General features: G+C 34.7%; 1 protein-coding gene across 3 annotated transcripts; it reads left to right on the top strand.

Annotated features, from left to right (window-relative positions):
• Nucleotides 1562–12833, top strand: LOC109336254 (carbon catabolite repressor protein 4 homolog 2-like). 3 transcript variants are annotated; one of them, XM_019572740.1, is made up of 13 exons: nucleotides 1562–1816; nucleotides 1895–2067; nucleotides 3267–4008; nucleotides 4752–4838; nucleotides 4919–5002; nucleotides 5081–5167; nucleotides 5248–5334; nucleotides 10527–10580; nucleotides 10657–10748; nucleotides 10834–10948; nucleotides 11074–11218; nucleotides 11305–11460; nucleotides 12204–12833. In XM_019572740.1, exons 2-12 carry the CDS (start codon nucleotides 1910–1912, stop codon nucleotides 11451–11453), a joined length of 1800 nt encoding a protein of 599 aa, XP_019428285.1. In that variant the 5' UTR covers nucleotides 1562–1816; nucleotides 1895–1909; the 3' UTR covers nucleotides 11454–11460; nucleotides 12204–12833. The 3 variants fall into 3 exon arrangements, with proteins under 3 accessions (XP_019428285.1, XP_019428283.1, XP_019428284.1); XM_019572738.1 differs by having other exon boundaries at nucleotides 1562–2067; XM_019572739.1 differs by having other exon boundaries at nucleotides 1562–2067; nucleotides 11305–11463; nucleotides 12206–12833.

The following is a 13100-nucleotide window of genomic DNA, read 5'->3' as shown; positions in this document are numbered from 1 at the left end:
GTTATATTCTCGTATGTTATACTAATATATATTCAAAAAAGTTATGATTTTTAATCTTCTGAATCTATTAATGCTAATAATATCTTCTTTAGTAATTTCAAAATATGAAATAGTCTTAATGAAATTTGTTACTTGAAATAGCCTTGATGAAAGAAGAGTGATCATTTCCTTCAACAATGGTGTCACTAATGGTATGATCCTGCTTCCACAAGAATTGATAATAGAATTATCATGATAATTATAGTCATTGATATTAATGTTAATAATATCCTCATTGGTAACATGCTTTTGGTTGGTTAGATTTTTAATTTTGTGGGTCACCTTAAAAATAGACATTAAAGTTGAAATCGAATTATTCTCTTACTGTTGGCTAAGGAGGAAAATGGATTAACATCTCTCAATTTAATCTAATTAATATTGACATATTGTTTATTAGAAATCTTCTTTCTAGTAAAGCAAATTTCTAAAAGTAAAACAAATTGTGAACAATATAGGATAATACAATATTAATTTGCAGAAATTTCTAAAAATAATGATTGTTTGAATAAAAAAGTGTATAAATAAGATAAGAGACGCATATAGAGAAAATTAATTTGCAGAAATGTTTTTGGGGAGAACCAAACTATAAATAAAAAGAGAAAATGATAACAATGAGATAAGATGATGACATAAATATATTATTAACAAAATAAATAGACAAATAAATGTAATATTGTAAGTGAATATATAATACAATGGAGATTGGGTACATACCATATATTTTAAATGTTTGATCTTCCTTGAGGAAGATAACTTTGCTTATCAGACGCTAAATGATAAAATTGCTGGAAAAATATATCTACAAAATAATGAAATTAGTGAAAACATGCCTATAAAATAAGAAAATCAATGAAAAATTATACAAAAAATCAATGATATAATAAGAAAATATCTACAAAATAAACTAAAAAATCAATGAAAATGTACTAAAGATCATATTTATAAAATAAATAAATAAATACATTCTAAAGATGATGATTGAAAGAAAAGAAAAAGGATGATAATGAAGAGACATAATAAATATGAGAAATGAAATTGGAGAAAAAGAAGATTGTTGAGATAAAAGAATAATGGAAGAGAAAGAGAGAGTCATGGACCTAATAATAATTCAAATGCAATTTAAGTACTCATAAAAAATGCAATAATTATTTATTAAATGCAATAATTGTTAAGGAAGAACAAATATAGTGTGAGAATGTACATATAATTACCATGGAACATTAGGAGGGGAAAATGAAGGATGAGATGACATGTCACAATTAATGAGGTGATGTGAAGGAGGAGATGTCATGTGGCAATTGATGAGGTGATGAGAGTTTATTTTGTTAAATAGTAAATAAATAGATAGATTAAACTCATATTTTTTGTCTTAAAAATTTAAAGTAGATTAAAATAAAAGCACACAAAAGTGGGAAAAAACTTTTCCATAAAAAAAGATTAAAATCCAAAATGGAAAACACAGAAATAATAATGAGGAGATAAATAATAGAGTCGTATTATCTTATCTCTAGGTAATGTCATTCCATATATCATCATTTATTACAACAAAAGGCTCTCCTCATATTCCCTCTTTCTATTTCTCACCCGCTCTCTTCTCCGAGGAGAGAAAAAAAGAAAACGATTACTTCCCACTTTCGCTGTAAAACCCTAATCATCCATCATCGATCCCTCTCTCTTATTCCTCAATTCGCGAGATCCATTCTCAGCCGTTCGATCATTTCTCTAGGTGGGTCAAGTCTGGCGGGTATTGGGGTCAAGTAAATGGCGGATCCGCCAGGTATCCGCCACTTCTCTCTTGTTTTCATATCAGTTGAAGAAATCGAAGGTTGTTTTTGTTGTTATTATTGCAAAGTAGAGTGAGAAGAGAAGCATGGTGAGTGTGCTGCGGGTACACCTGCCCACTGAAATCCCCATTGTAGGCTGCGAACTCACGCCTTACGTTCTCCACCGCCGCGCCGATAAAACCGTTACAACCGACGATGTTCCTGAAACCGCCCCTTTATATGGCCATTTCTTGCGCTACAAGTGGTCAGTCTCTCACTCACCCAATGCATTTTCCTATTTCCAATTATTTTTTACTTCATTGCTTCTTGGTCTTTCTGTTTGCTTGTGAAATCGGTTATCCAAATGCTTCTGAAGCAACAAGGCTGGAATTTTGCTTGTGGCAGTATTTTCGATTTAGCATGATCCATGCCAAGTAAACTGCATAATTGAATGCTGCTCAATTTTTATATTTGCACTTTGTAGATAATCATATTCTTTTGTTTATGGTATCTAAATTTATTTGCTCTCTTTCGGATGGTCAAGTGGAGACATATATAACTATCTCCTGCTAAGGCGGTGTTGCCATGTGTTGGAATGAGTTGGTATATAAATTAGAAGATATTATAAAAGAATATAATTTAGAAGTTGTTTGCGGAGTACTGGTTCCGCTTGTCTCATGACCATATTTGGTCGAAATTTAACCATCTTCAAATATTGGACCTAATATTTTTCGGTGGAGTCAAACTACGACAATCATTATTGTTACTACTTACTATTGGATTGGTTTAGTATGTTAATGGCATAATAGTTGTTCCCTTTGTGGTATATATTGGGGCTACAATGATAAGCAGTTAAGGTCTACTCGGGAGGATAAACCAGAATGCTATTTTCTCCATTCTAAGTTATAACCATTTAATTCTAACCGACATGAAATATTATCCATGAATAGATTCAACGGTGGGGTCGGGATTTTAAATCGGAGTCCGCAATTGCTGCAAGCACCGATATGTTAAGGTTGTGGAAGTTACCAAAACTGCATCGCGATCATAATTGCGGCCACATTTTCCCACAATTGTCTGTAATGTCAAGGTTTTGGGAGTCACCGAAACCACGGTCACAATCGTTATTTAAAACCTTGGATGGGATTTAAGTAAAAAAAAAGTTCCATACTGCCCCCTGCCGGAATCATACATCCTCAGACAAAAGCATATTTCATGTCTTTGTTAGCGTTCAAATTCTGTATTATAACCCCTTCATTTCATGTTCCTGGCTGGTTGTTATCTTCTGGATCTCTTAATTTGTCAGATATAAATGATTCACATGCATGCAAACTTGTGGTTATTATTAAATATCAAGTTGATCACAAATGTACTGCCTTTATTTTATTTCTCCAGTATAAAAAGTTGACCTTTTGCACTGTTTGACACTTTGACATTGTGTCGTTTGGCCCTCATTTTTGGCAGGTATCGTGTACAGAGTGATAAAAAGGTTGCTGTCTGTAGCATACATCCATCTGAGCAGGCCACATTGCAGTGCCTAGGTTGTGTTAAGGCCAGATTACCTGTTGCGAAAAGTTACCATTGCACGCCAAAGTGTTTTTCAGATGCATGGCAGCATCATCGTGTCTTGCATGACCGTGCTGCGAGTGCAGCTACTGAAAATGGAAATGAGGATGAGGAGGTATATGGGCGCTTTAATAGTTCTGGGTCTGGGGTAAGCTATTCCAGCTTATCTGCCTCTGCATCAAGTGCTAGCTTAATGAATGGGTCTGCAGCACCTTATCCAGCAGCTATCACACAAAAAAGTGGTGAAATTTGGTATGAAGTTGGACATTCTAAAACTTATACTCCAACAGCTGACGATATTGGTCATGTCCTTAAGTTTGAGTGTGTTGCAGTTGATGCAGAGACAAAATTGCCTGTAGGGCATGTTAATACTATACTAACTTCTCGTGTCATTCCTGCTCCCTCACCTACTCCACGCCGACTAATACCCGTTGACGGGATGGGGCATTTAGATGCAGATGGGTGTATAACATCTTCTGGAACTTTTACTGTTCTGTCATACAATATTTTGTCTGAAGCATATGCCTCAAATGATCTACATAATTACTGCCCAACATGGGCTCTTTCTTGGACATATCGCAGGCAAAATTTGTTAGGAGAAATTGTTGGTTACTGTGCAGACATTATTTGTCTGCAGGAGGTATGTAAATTTGTTCTTGGTGATTGAAATGTTTGATTTAATAACATGAGTGACCTTCAATGCCTATATTTTTTCAACACTTGTTTCATTAGATTGTGTTTAAGTTAATTTTTTTACTTATTTCACTTCTGAAGTTATGTGTAAAGTTCAATTGCAATTAATTTTTATACAGATATGATTGTACACTTTGGGGCAGCAAACATGTTACCCTGGTAGCTTACTGTAATATTTCAAAATGGAAATTGCTACCTATTAGAAAGAGAGAGAGAATAATGGAAAATAACTGAATCTGTTTTCAGTTTTCTCATTCATTGATTACAGAAGGATACAACTCTTTATATAGAGCCCAATACAGTGATTGACTGCTGCCATCAATGACAAGCCTCACAAAAGCCTTAGGCACTATAATGAACAGTACATCCATAACTAATACTCAACACAACTACACTCTAATACTACCAGTTGTAATGATTAGGATTAGGATGTTCTTATGGATGAGTTAAATAGTTAAAGAATAGTAAACACTACTGTGATTTCCTAGCACATGTATGCATGATTTTCTTTTTAATCGTGTGTGGGGTGGGGGAGTCTAGTGTAATGCAGGCACTTTGAGTTGGAATTTTGTTATTCTAATAGGGAATTTTTTTTACCCATAAGGCTATTACCCAATCCCTTCGAAACATGATTTCATCCTCTATTCTAACAGCTTCTGTATCAGCTAACAGAACCTTTTTCCCCTGCAGGTTCAAAGTGACCACTATGAGGAATTTTTTGCTCCTGAACTGGACAAACATGGCTATTATTGTCTTTACAAGAGAAAAACTAATGAGGTTGTTGCAATATTCTGGTCCTTCTGGCCATAATACTTAAAATTACTTTTTACGTTAACATGTCCATTGTGGGTTTACAGATATACAGCGGCAACACCAATGCAATTGATGGTTGTGCAACATTTTTCCGTAGAGACAGATTTTCACATGTCAAGAAATATGAGGTTAGGAATTGTTTTTGTGACTGTAAGGTAGTTTTCTTATTTTGTACACAAATTGTAATGATGTGTACTTGCGTGCAGGTTGAATTTAATAAGGCTGCACAGTCTTTAACAGATGCCATGATTCCGACTACTCAGAAGAAAACTGCTTTGAATCGACTGGTTAAGGTGCTTCATATTGCTGAAAATTACATTGCACTTTTGCTTCAGAAAAATGTTGTTTACCCAAGTTTTCTTTGTATTCTTAGGATAATGTTGCACTAATTGTAGTTTTGGAAGCAAAAGTTAACAATCAGCCAGTTGATAATGCAGGGAAAAGGCAGCTTCTTTGTGTGGTAAGCTCTTTTATGCTGATGTTTTTAATGACTCTTAGGTGGCTTTGTTTGTTCAAGTCTTCAGTCTTCACAGTCCATGATGTGCATTTTGTATTTGGTGTTTGATTTTCCTTGTTTATGCCTTTTTTATTTGTCTGAGTACCAGAGCTTTATCCAGCGCCTCATGAATGTTGGTTTCTTGTTTGTCCATTGTTCACAATCAGCCACTTGCAACACCAAATAACTTCTAATTGAATGTATGTGTTTTATTGGTTCATCTGTTGAATCATGATTATCTATCATCTTAGTCTGTCTCAAATCATGGAAAATGTGAACGTCAAAAAATGTAGTCAAGTAGGCCATATTTCATATATTTTAATAGTATGTATCAATTAATGTTGAAGAAATCGCACGACTTGTGATTCGTATTGCACAAATCGATACGAGTCGGGGATGAAATGAAATGCATCAGTGGCGGCTGGTATTAGGGTTTGTCCTGAATCATCATGTCGTACTAATCAGACTATTCAGCCGCAAACTGTGAATCAAATCTCGAAAAGACCCTTTGTTTTCCCCTTAGTCAAACCATCAAAGTATGAAACAGTGTTATTTGTCTCTTTATGTGTGTTTTAATGAAAACTGGTTTTTTGGTTATTCATTAAGTCTGATACAGCGAAATACTGCCTGATTGCATTTGGAATTGAAAAACTAATTTATTACTAATTACCAAAACCATATGTCATTAAATGCATATTAATGTTGGATAGTTCTTTCCTAATTAATTCAGCTGATCCAAGTCAGTTAATTGGGGTTTTTCAGTATTTAATCAAGTCTGATACAGTGAGATACTCATGGTTGCATTTGGAGTTGAAATCCTAATTATTACTAATTACCTAAAGTCCTAAACCATATATGCCATTAAATTCTTATTAAAGTGGGATAATTCTTTCTTATTTAACCCAGCTGGACCAAGTGTTGGTTTTTTATTCAAATATTGAGCATATTATATATACATGATATATCGGTCAAATGATATACAACAACAACCAAGCCTTAATCTCATTAGGTGGGGTCAGATTCATGTATTGAACGATGTCATAATTCTCTATCATAAATCATGTTCATTTACAAAGCATTATCTTTAAGTTTTTGTTAATAGTTTTACCTATGGTTTTTCTTGGCCTCTTCCTATAGGAATTGGACTAACCTCCATTTAATCTACTCTCCTTATCGGGGCTTCTATCAATCTTCTCCACACATTTCCAAACCACCTAAGAGTGATTATACTATATTTTGCATTTATTTCTAATCCTATCTTGTCTAATGTGTATACTCATCCAACACAATATTGTCATCTCTGCCCATGAAGTTTGAGTGATACCTTTTTTTATCACATCTTGTCTATTCATTTCTAATCCTATCTTGTCTAGTGAGTCTTTACGTTTTTGACATTTTACCACCCGAAATTTAGTTTCATATAACATTGCAGATCTTATAGCCGTGTGGTAAAACTTCTCCTTAAGTTTGAGTGATATTTTTTTATCACATGACACCTGAAACATTTCGCACACTGTTATTTCATCCAACCTGCTTGAATTCTATGGTTTACTCTTCGTCAATTTCCGCATTGTCTTTTGTGATTGACCCAAGATACCTAAATCTAGTGACTTATCGTATGATATGATATTCAATCTTTACCTCTACAACATGGTTTGTCCGCTCTTGTTAAACTTGCACTTAATATACTCAGTCTTACTTTGACTTATATGAAAGTCACGTGCTTCTAAAGTTTGTCTCCACATTTATAGCTTCCTATTTAATTCCCCTCTCGAGTCTCTAACTGAGATAATATTATCCGCAAAAAGCATGCATTGTGGCACTAGTTCTTGGATGTACTCAATAAGCACATCCAAGACCAATATATACAAGTGAAGGCTCAATGTTGACTCTTAGTGTAGTTCTATGGCATTAGGAAAATCTTCTAAGACCATGTTGTGTGTTCTCATTTGATCTTAACCCCATCACACATATCATTGATTGGTTGAATAAGGCAATTCAAACACCTTTCTTTTCTAGAGTTTTCCACAAAACCTCTCTAGTCACCTTAACATACGTCTTCTCCAAATCAATGAGGACCATGTGCAAGTCCCTTTGATTCTTTCAATATCTCTCCATTAATTGTTGTTGCAAGTATATAGCCTCCATGATCGACCTTCTCGACATAAAGCCAAGTTTATTTTCAGTGATAGTCATCTATTATCTCAACATCCATTCAATTATCCTCTCCCATAGCTTCCTAGTATGACTCATAAGCTTAATTCCCTTATGGTTTGCACAATTTTGTATGTCATCCTTATTCTTATAAATAGGGATTATAATGCTTCTCATCTACTCGTCTGACATCTTCTTAGACCTCATGATCTCATTAAACAACCTTGTAAATCGTCCAATGCCATGATCTCCTAGAACCTTCCTGGTCTCAATAGGTATATTATCTAGTCCAATTGTTTTGTCTTTATCTATCATTTTCAAAACTTCTTTCATCCTCAACTCCCAAATTTTACAGTAAAAAGCATAATTTTGATACTCTTCTTTTGTGTTTAGTCTATCAGAAAGCAAAGAATCATATCCCTCATTGATAAATTTGTGAAAATAATTCTTCCATCTTTCTTTAATATTTTTGTCATTCACCAAGACTTTTCCTTCTTCATCTTTAATGTATTTCACTTGATCCAAGTCTCTTGTCTTTCTTTCGCTACACTTTGCAAATCTATAGACTTCTTTCTTCAACCTTGGTACCTAGAGATTTGTATAACCCATCATACTATCTTTAGTTTTTCTAGCTGCTTTCTTGGTCTCTTTCTTAGGTACGTTGTATTTTTTCCAACTTTCAGTATTTTTGCACCTAGCCATGATTTATAATATTCTTTTTTCACCTTAGCTTTGTCTTGGACACTTTTGTCCCACCATAATAGTCCAAAGTCTCTAGATTTGCTTAGTATTTTATTTGTTATCATCCTAATTCCTTTGACCATCTTCTCCCATATATCATTAGCACTTCTTTGTGCCTCCCAAAACCCTTTGATTGAGGCTCCTATGTTCCTATCCCTTCAATTTCCACCATTTAATTTTTGAGACTCTATATTGTCCTTTTCTCTGCACTATACTCTTAACCTTTATATCCATAACCAAAATTCTATGTTGGGTCGTCAAGCTATCTCCAAACTAACAAGTAGTCAAAAATGTGCTATCATGTTGGGATAGTGGAGTTGCGATGATTGCCAACCCTTCAACGTGATGAAAGGAAGTGTAGTGGCATAGATCGCTGAGTTAGAACATGCTTCAATAAGGTTGTGCATAGAACCCTAATTTTTTATTTTGCCCTTATTTTTTAATACGTGGAACCCTAGTTTTTAAAGAGGAAAATCCAATTTTGCCCTTATTTTTTAATACATGACATGATTTTTTAGGGTTTTGGGTAATTTACGCCACCCTCTTCTCTATTCTATAAACATGTATAATAGTAGAACATTCTGTAGCAGAAACTTGAAACACTCTTCTTCCCCCTTTCTACAGTAGAAACATATGAAACCCTCCTCTTCCCTTCTTTCCCTCTCTCTATAGCAGCAGCATTGAATAAACTTTGCAATTTTTGGCCACTCACTCTCATCTTAGCCTCCCATATAAACATTTCTAGGGCAAAGCTTCTTCCCCTCACTTCCCTTCTTTAACAACAATGACCTCATTTTAACTTCTAAGTTTTAATATTTTTAATTATACTACTTCATTCCCCACGTTTCAAAACTTAAAAGAGATAAATTACATATTTTTTTAGTATTTTGATGTATTTTTCCCTTACATGAAGCAGCCTAGTGGTCATCTCGCCCCGCTATTTGCAATTGACTACCTAGTCTCTAGGTATGACTTCGAAATCCAAGAAAAACTTTATATTTGATTTCCTTATAAGAAAGAAATTGATTTGAGAACATGTAACCCGACTCTTACATGTGATAAGATGCTCCCTCACTTCTTACGTTTTGGCTATTATAAAATTTAGTTGAGGATAAATTTAGAATAGTCCTACCTTCCATATTTGTTTCTCCTATGGCATTTCCACTATGAAAACCTTCAAATCTTCTAGTATCCATCTCTACATGACCATTAAGATCACCTCTATGGAAGATCTTTTCTGGTAAATGTATTGTCTGCACTACGCCTTTCAAATCATCCCAAAAATTTATCTTTTGATATTCCTATTGCCCTACCTGGGATGCATAAGCACTAATCACATTAAAGGTGTCTTCCTTTGTTACAAATTTTAGGGCTATGATTCTATCTCCTTTTCTCTTTACATCCACCACATTCATCTTTCATTTCTTATCTACAATTATACCCACCCCATTTCTTGATCTTGTCATACTAGTGTGCCACAACTTAAAATCCGAAGTGTCTAATTCCCTTGCATTTTTTCCAACCCACTTAGTTTTTTGTAGGCACATGAAATTAAACATCCTCCTAATAAATGTGTCAACTATTTCCCTTGATTTTCTTGAAATAATGCATATATCTAGCTTCCTTACCCACACCTGTGCGTACGAGAACTCTTGCTTATTTTTTCACTATATCTAGACGGCGATGCAACACCCTTGCTCTTTTGACACTGACCCGGGAGATACATCATGTTGCTTCTGGGCAACAACCTAACATTAATGTTATCACATGATTCACATCTTGATCCATATCATAGAGACTTGGCAAAGTTTTACGTTGGTTGTTGACTGTCTAACACAACTTTAACCTTTTATCTGGGTTTAGAATCGACTATGTATAGCATCAAACTTACATGAGCGGGTTTAGTCAAACTCAAATTATATAATTTAGCATCAAGCACAGCTGTTGGATTTGGATTCTCTAACTTGGCATGTTGTGACTTTGGCTCTTTTTAGAAATATTTTTTATTATTTAATCAGTTCAAAAATAAGTGTCACAGTTTTATTAAAAAAAATTCAAAGTTACCTAAGTCATCAAGTGCAAAGTTAGAGTCCAAATCCCTAGATGTGTGGTTGTGTTATTTGAAAATTGTAATTTAAGTCTTCCTTTAACTAAGAGATGCCGTTTCTCCCATCTCCCTGACCAATTTTTTCCTTGTTTAGGTGGAAACAACTTTTTAATTAATTCCATCACTGACTCTTAATATTGCTTGTTGACTTTAGGCAAACACACACGTAAATGTTCACCAAGATTTAAAGGATGTCAAGCTCTGGCAGGTAATTCATTTCTTTGGTTTCTTCATATAAAACAGTGTTTCAGAAGACGAGTTACTAATTTCTCCTCTTTCTTTAGGTGCATACTCTATTAAAAGGGTTGGAGAAAATAGCTGCAAGTGCAGACATTCCAATGTTGGTTTGCGGAGATTTTAATTCCATTCCAGGAAGGTTTGATGATTATTTTATTTATTATTTTCTAAGGGTCTGGTGTTGATGTTAATGTGTGTAAAGGTTATCATGAACTTTGTTGCAGTGCTCCTCATGCACTTCTTGCAATGGGTAAGGTAGATTCATCACATCCTGATTTAGCCATTGACCCACTTAATATCTTGCGCCCTCACAGCAAGTTGGCTCATCAGTTGCCACTGGTAATATTCTTGGAAGCACATTTATTAAAGGAATAGCTTGATTGAAAAATGTATTTTCTGTCATTCTCTAATTGATTGTTTTTGTCTGATTTAAGTTTTATTGGTTGTGTAACTTTAAAATTTAGGTCAGTGCATACTCGTCATTTGCAAGAACAGCTGGTCTTGGATTTGAGCTGCATAAAAGAAGACTAGATGGTGGAACAAATGAACCTTTATTCACAAATATTACTAGAGATTTTATTGGCACTCTAGACTACATATTTTACACAGGTTAGCTATCTTGCAGTACTCTTACCATTTTGATAAATTTAACATATTGCCACTTTTTTATGAAGTTACATGACTTATGGCTTCAGCTGATTCATTGGTTGTGGAGTCATTGTTGGAGTTATTGGATGAGGAGAGGTTGAGGAAGGACACAGCACTTCCTTCCCCTGAATGGTCCTCAGATCATATAGCTCTCTTAGCTGAGTTTCGCTGCTGTAAGAATAAATCTAGGAGCTGATACTAGAAAGGTAGGCACCATCCCTAACCTTTCCCATATTTTTTTCTTCTTCTCAAGTTGCCTTGATTGTCATTGAAAAATTGGTGTTTGGAGAGATCAATGATTGTTTAATTTTCATTTTTCTATCCTCATGTGTTGGACGTTTTATGTAATTCTGGGTAGTTTTGCTGTGTTGGAAGCGTTGTGATTGTTTTCTTTGGACTTTCTTTTGAAGTTTGTCCCTCTACTGCTGACTTATTCTGTTCGGTTTTTAGCAGAAAAATGGTGAAATTGACCAGGTGTTTGCCCTAGATTAATGTTGTAATGGATGAACATAATGAGATGGTGAAAACTTGGAAGTAATACTTCAAGCAGGAACACTTATAATTTGATTTACCAAATAGGAATCATGTCCCTTGTAATTTTTTAGAATATATACATGTACTTCAAAACTGAAACTGGAGGATACTCCTAATATAAAACAATGCATGGATTACTCATGTAAAACTGCAGGGCACATGATTCCTTCAAATGTCGATTTTACTCTGGCATTGAGATTTTTTTAATAATGCTAGACAGCCTTTGAGAAATTTTCTTCCTTTTTGTTGAATCGGTTAAGATCAAGTTATAGCCACTATGGATCAGAATTGTCATAATTTTGTTTGTTCTCGTTTACTCTTTCCTCTACAACAACATTGAACAGAGGTTTGCTCTGTCTTTGTATGCCTGGGATGGTTTGATTTTTTACTGATGATGGTTGTCAAACTTTATAGGTCCGATCAAGAGAACACACAGCGAAAAAAGCTGAATGAAGCACATGGTCGACTAGTTATTGCAAATCTGGTCATGCCTGTCTTTTCCAGGTATCTCCATGTGGGATCCTTACAGTGATCTGCTCTGTATCATGCCACCTTTATCTCATAGAAAAATTATGATTCTGCTTTATTAACTTCCCTCTTTCCCGTCCCCCCTCCTTTTCAATCTCTCCGAATCTTTCTCCTTTTACAGTGGTAATTTTGTCAATAGATTCCCACTCGGTCGATCCATCCTAGCAAACAGCTTAGTCCTTCAGATCTAGTGGCTGCTAAGCCCAGGGCTGTAATATCACCATATCTTAGACTTAGAGATTTTCAGTATTAGGTCCTTTTTTATTCGCCGTGTTGGTGGGAAACTTGACAAATTTGAAATGACATAAGATAACGAAGTAGGAGAATTACCAATACGGAGATAAATTGCTTAACATAGAAGTCTGAACTGTGGCTACATTTGTAGCAACATTGTAAGAGATGCTCACTTCAAAGCGTGTAAAAAGGGGCTTGACAAGTTAAATACATTAGTTTTTTTTTGCTATCCTATTTGAATAGGTAGCAATCAGAAAATGAGTATAGTATCCATGTGTTGACCGAAAATTACTTAGCATATTTTCCGAGGAGTGTGATATATATGTACCGTCAGTGTAAAGATTCATACGCATTCAGTATATCATCCGCCATTCATTTGTATTACTTTTTTTGTAGAGTTAATGATGATTGAATATGAATAGTGGATGATGCAGTGATAGTGTATAAAACTTATACACAGTCTGTGCATATATTTTTTCTTTTCCAAGTAGCATGTGATGAGAGGATATCTAATGTTTTTTGGCTTTTGCAGAATGATCTCTTGGTT

Source organism: Lupinus angustifolius, chromosome LG20 (genome assembly GCF_001865875.1).
Source record: "Lupinus angustifolius cultivar Tanjil chromosome LG20, LupAngTanjil_v1.0, whole genome shotgun sequence".
In the NCBI taxonomy this organism is placed as follows: domain Eukaryota; kingdom Viridiplantae; phylum Streptophyta; class Magnoliopsida; order Fabales; family Fabaceae; genus Lupinus; species Lupinus angustifolius.
Note: the sequence above shows the minus strand (reverse complement) of the source record. Positions and strands in the feature narration are given on the sequence as shown.

Coding starts and splice junctions, on each gene's coding strand:
- LOC109336254 (XM_019572740.1), top strand. CDS start 1,910: ATGGTGAGTGTGCTGCGGGTACACCTGCCCACTGAAATCCCCATTGTA. Junction 10,749..10,833: donor TTTAATTCCATTCCAGGAAG/GTTTGATGATTA, acceptor ACTTTGTTGCAG/TGCTCCTCATGCACTTCTTG. Junction 10,949..11,073: donor TGGCTCATCAGTTGCCACTG/GTAATATTCTTG, acceptor TTTAAAATTTAG/GTCAGTGCATACTCGTCATT.